General features: G+C 32.9%; 1 protein-coding gene across 1 annotated transcript; it reads left to right on the top strand.

Annotated features, from left to right (window-relative positions):
- The first annotated feature begins 2,246 nt into the window (after nt 1-2,246).
- Nucleotides 2,247-3,396, top strand: LOC141420844 (olfactory receptor 5T3-like). Its single transcript, XM_074066219.1, has one exon. The coding sequence runs from the start codon at nt 2,374-2,376 to the stop codon at nt 3,277-3,279; it is 906 nt and encodes a 301-aa protein (XP_073922320.1). The 5' UTR covers nt 2,247-2,373; the 3' UTR covers nt 3,280-3,396.
- The last annotated feature ends 2,608 nt before the right edge of the window (nt 3,397-6,004 follow it).

The raw sequence follows: 6,004 nt of genomic DNA on the forward strand, positions 1-6,004 counted from the left end.
TGTACATGATGATCAGCATCCATTTTATAATGATTTCCCTTCATAGATTATTAGTAAATCTTTGAACATTTGTTGCATAATTATTCTTTGCTCTGTGTTTATTTATTCCTAATTCCTACTTGCCTCTGACCATCTTTAGTAAACAATTATACATATATAATATAATATATATAATATACATTATATTATATATATAATATAATGTATAATATATATATAAATTCTTTTTGGGGGGAGGGGGACTGGGAAAGCAAGAGAATGAGAGAGAAGAAAGTAGGAAAGAAAAGATGAAGAATAGGGATAATTTAAACAAACAAGTATTTTTCTGAGCCAACAAAAACGCATTAAATGCACATTTATACAAATTTGTCTTTAGAAGCTATTTTATTAACATGAATATTCAAGCAAAATTATACATTAATAAACTTCTGAGTACTCATGTTTAACATGTAAATTATCTGTATTTAATTTAAATTAAACTTTACCTTGTTTATGCAGGCTGCTCTGGAATTTTCTAAGAAATAAATGAGTGTTTTGTTTGGTTCTGTTTTTCTAGATTTATGAACCTATTCTGTGTATTAGAAAAATAATCTTTCGCATGCAATTTTGAAGACACTCTTAGGGTAATATAACTACCTGGCTTCCTTCTCTTTCCAAAAGTAGCTAAATCTTATCAGTTTATTCTCTTCTTGGTGTATGTTTATCTTAAGATGGCAAAACTTATCAAGTTTCACATTATTATACCAACCATTTGTAATCACTGAATTTAGTTTGCACCTATGTATGGCAGAGTTAAAAATATCCTTTAAAAATATTTTCAATCTATGACATATGGAAGAAAAAAATCACTATATAGAATTCTCCTCAATACAGCTCAGTGTACCCAATAAATTATTTTTTAATAAAAGGGGCTTTTAGGTCAGATACATGTGACTCTAACTTTATTTTCCTTCTTTCTTCACTTTTAAATTTCGGTCATATGTTTTCTTCCTTCACACTCACTGAATGAAAAAAGAGTGATATATCAGAAAGTATATCCAGAAATTATAGGCTGATTTTGTAAAATATAGTGACTATTTTTTTTCTTTTGTGGAGGTACTAGGGTTTAAACTCAGGGCTTCACACTTGCAAGCAAGCATTCTAGTGCCTGAGCCATACATCCAGCCCTTTCTGCTCTGGTTATTTTAGAGATAAGAGTCTCACATTTTGCACAAGCCAGCCTGGAACTGTGATCCTCCTGATCTTTGTCTTCCACATGGATTAGGATGGGAGGCATGTATCACCACACCCAGCTATTGTCTGAGATGTGCTTACAAAGTCTGGCCTGAATCACAGTCCTTCTGATCTCAGCCACCCAAATAGCTAGGCTCACAGGCATGGGCAACCAGTGGCCAGTTAGTGACTTTATTCTTTTAGCAAGAGCTTTAATAATTTTATTAGCCACTATCAATGACTTTTAGTTCATAGTATTTTTAGAAACTCTTATAAAAACTAATAGCATATTAAAAGAAATGTCATGACTTACTTTCAACAGAGATATGTCTCTAATGACTTTGTAGGTAGGCATAAATGAGAAATGTCTTTCATGGTTATTAACTTAAAATTCGATAGGCAGTAATTTAGTTAAGTAACCAGGCCTAAAAATTGGCAGCCAGATTATACATACCAGGGTAGAAATAAAATTGTAAACAAAATATTTTACTATTTTTGTTTGTAAACAAGGCACATCTGTCTCCACAATAAAATCTCTGGTTCTCTTTAGTGGAACAAGCCAGTTGCCAAAAAGAGAAGACATGAAATGGTTTTGTTTGAAATGGCCACTCCATGTATCAAATTGAGATGTTAGTCTAACATATCTATTGTTGTTATATGAGAACACTTTTCAGGAATTTTGATATGCTTTTTCTCATTTTAATTTACCTGTGAGGTAAGTGTGATTTTTCTAGTTTGGAAATTGTAATCCATTAGTAAAAAGTATTTCATGTACTTTGTGATATATCAAGGTCATTAATCAGGTGTGTTTTTCATTGTAACATTTTTTATTCAAGTATGGATATATTCATGCATATTGATAAATTTTAGGACAATATGCTATAGGAAGAAAAGATAGGAAATCCCCCCAATTAATGGGAATATAAAATCACTTTAATTTCAGGATGTGTTAACACAATAAAATTGGCCAAGTAAATGAAATTATTTCTTCCTTTCCCTTCTATGGAGAAATTCATATGCTTGGATCCATCAAGTTCTTCATCATGGCCTATCTCATTATTATTAAGGAAGCTAAGATGTCCTAAGAATCAAATGCAGATATAATTAAAAGACCTCTGTTTACTGAAGCTACTTAGTTTAGAATCTGCAATCAAAACTGAAATGGAACAATTGTCATCAGAGTTGGATATATATGAGACTAGGTTAAAGAACCTGACTGAAGTCACCATGTTTATATTGAGGGGATTCACAGATGATTTTGGTATTCAAGTGTTTTTATTTCTATTATTTCTTGTCATCTATCTTTTCACTCTGTTAGGGAATTTGGGACTGGTTGTTCTAGTCACTGGTGATTCTCGGCTCCACAACCCTATGTACTATTTTCTGAGTGTTTTATCTTTCTTGGATGCCTGCTATTCTACAGTTGTCACTCCAAAAATGTTGTTCGATTTCTTAGCAGAAATTAAGTCTATTTCATTTCTTGGATGTGCAACACAAATGCTTCTCTTTGTTACTTTATGTACCACAGAATGCTTTCTGTTGGCTGCATTGGCTTATGACTGCTATGTAGCCATCTACAACCCTCTTCTGTATTCAGTGAGCATGTCACCTAGAGTCTATGTGCCACTCATCATTGCTTCCTATGTTGGTGGCATTTTACATGCTACTGTACACAGAGCAGCCACATTTAATCTATCCTTCTGTGGATCCAATGAAATTAGGCATGTGTTCTGTGATATCCCTCCCCTACTTGCTATTTCTTGTTCCAATACTCACACAAATGAGCTACTACTTTTCTACTTGGTGGGCTTTATTGAGGTAGTCACTATCCTGATTGTCCTGGTCTCCTATGGCTTTATCCTGTTGGCTATTCTGAGAATGCGTTCTGGTGAAGGAAGACAAAAAGTTTTCTCTACGTGTGGGTCTCACTTAACTGGAGTGCCCATTTATCATGGAACTATTCTGTTCAGTTATATGAGACCAAATTCTAGCTATGCTTCAAACCACGACATGGTAGTATCAATATTTTACACTGTTGTGATTCCCATGCTATCATATATAGTTTGAGGAAAAAAGATGTAAAAGAGGCAATGAAAAAATTGTGGAGAGAATTTTGTTCATAATTAATACGTTTTTAGAAATGTATAAAAATGTTGGATGTCAGTCCAAATATGTGTGGTCAGAAACCAGAGAGGAAAATATTCTTGTTTTGGTTAACAGTGCTATATGTGTTAAAATATTTTTAAATAAAGCTTTAGTCAGCTATCCCATGCAGTATTTTTCAAAAATTGTGATTCCTATGTGCTATGTTGTTCAAAACAATTCATATTTAATATACTTTGTATAAATGTTATTATTGTTTGAATCTTGTGATTAATTTGAACTTTCCTTAAGTAGTGGTCATGTTCCCAAGATTGTGTAATAAAAATTAAATTTTCACATTTTTTGTAGTAAATTGTCAACATTTGTGATGGAGATATTTCCCCATTCTAGAATCCTTGTTAAGGGATCCTCAATTCTTACTTTTCCACCAAAACATGTCCTCACATGATGACATATATCTAAGCTATGAACACATCTCTTTCTGTGTATCTCTGCCTCATAAATTTTCTTATACTTTCTTCACCTCTTTCAATCAAAGAAATCAACTGCACCCATTTTGAAACTACCAGAAATGTAGTGAAATGATAATTTGATGCTCATTGAATATGTTCTGGAAAATCAGAAAAACAAATAAAACTTGGTTATGGAACAAGCATTTATGTAAATATGCATGTCTGTTTATACATATATGTGTGTATATGTGTACACATATTTGTGTGTATACATACATACACACACACACACACACTAATATGTATGGATACCATAAGATTTGAAAAATTAAACATCCTTTGGAATTTCTCTTATGCTAAACCCTTTGATAGTAGTTCTTGTTCAGTCACAGGCATGCCTATCTTTATCTATACAAAATGATTTTGCATTTTTATCATGCCTCAAAAATATATGCCAATGGAACAAGCCAATAGAATGAAAACAGTCTTACTGCACTTCTACTCCCATCAACATCTACTTTTTTTTATCCTATTTGACTTAGCTTTATCCTAATACTTGGTTATTGGAAAAGAATATAAGTTCACTTTCCTTTCAATGAACATTTGTTTTTCACTAAACTTATTTTTTTTTAATCCACCAGAACAATCCATTCAAAGCATAAGTGATTGAACAATGTTCCTTTTAAGAATTATACTTGAATTGTGAATTTGAGATCATATAATTTTCATGTATCAGTTTCTAACCTTTTCTAACCAATTACGCAAAAGGAACTCAACCATCTGCAAATGGTTTGAATATACATTTTGCAGGCAAAATGTATATTCAAAACTCATCACCAAAAAAATTGGATTGAGAGATGTCATACTATCTTATAGACAACATTTTGTTTTATGAAAGTCAAGCAGGGCCCTACTGTCTCATCCTTGTAATCATAGCTGCTCAGGTGGCAGAGATAAGAAGGATTGCAATTCACAGCTAGCCCTGGCAAATAATTCACCAGACCCTATGTAAACAAAAACCATCACAGAAAAAGACTAGTGGAGTGGCCCAAGTGGTAGAGTGTCTGCCTAACAAAAGTGAGGCACAGAGTTAAAACCCAGTGTAAAATGTTAGACTACATGGACTACTATATCTTAATATTTACTTTGTTTTTTATGTAAGATTAATTAATAGTATAAAGGGGTTTCACATGAAGATTACATAATGCTTACAGTGTATTTTGAGCATTTCTACCCTCTATTATATTACACCAAGCCTCTTTGCCCCATCCTCAATTTTAAAAACAATATTTGGTGCATTTCTTTATGTGATCTCCATGAATATACAAGTAACATACCTGAATTCTTTTCAGCCCCTGGTGCTCTCTCCATTTACCTTGCCCCTCCCTTTGAACACCCTTAAGTTATTTTTATCATTTTGTTCCAAGTTCCACATATATCAAAACTTTATGATATTTGGCTTATTAGAGCTTGAATTATGACACTCAATATGATCAAGTGTCAGTTCCATCCATTTTCCTGCAAACAATATAATTCTACTCCTTTTTATTGCTAAGTAATACTCCATTGTGTATATATACCACATTTTCTTTATCCATTCATTGGTTGTTTGGCACCTAGGCTGATCATCACTTGGCTATTGTGAATAATGCTTAAATATGAATGAAATAAATATGAATGTGAAGGTTTCTCCCTCATATGTTGATCTATACTTCCTCAGATATATGCCCAGGCATTATATAGTAGGATCATAAGGTAGGTCTATTTTTAGCTTTTTTGATTAACCTCCATCCTGATTTCTACAGTGGCTGGACAACTTTACATTCCACTCAATCATCTCTGAAGTTTCCTTTTTCACCACATCCTTGCCAGCATTTGTTGATTGCTTTTATTTATTATATTTTGAGGAGAATTATCTGGAAGAAAAGGGTAAGTACTTCAAAAACATGGCTAAATATCCATGTCCAAATATTTTAGAAGCAATTGCAGTATTTCCTTTTTATCACAGATGAAGAAACAGGAGCACACCAATGTGAAGGAATTTGTTCAGTGACACACATAGCTCTGGATTGTACAAGGATTCAATTGCAAGCTACCTGAGTGTTGAGTTCCTGTTTTGAGCATGCTATTCATTAAATGAAAAAAGAGGCTTATTTTTTTCTTTTCCTGCCTCACTATTCAGCCTCATTAAATGTACTTTAGGAAGTATTGAACAGCCTCATTAAATAAATGGCAGA

Source organism: Castor canadensis, chromosome 1, assembly GCF_047511655.1.
Source record: "Castor canadensis chromosome 1, mCasCan1.hap1v2, whole genome shotgun sequence".
NCBI classification, from domain to species: domain Eukaryota; kingdom Metazoa; phylum Chordata; class Mammalia; order Rodentia; family Castoridae; genus Castor; species Castor canadensis.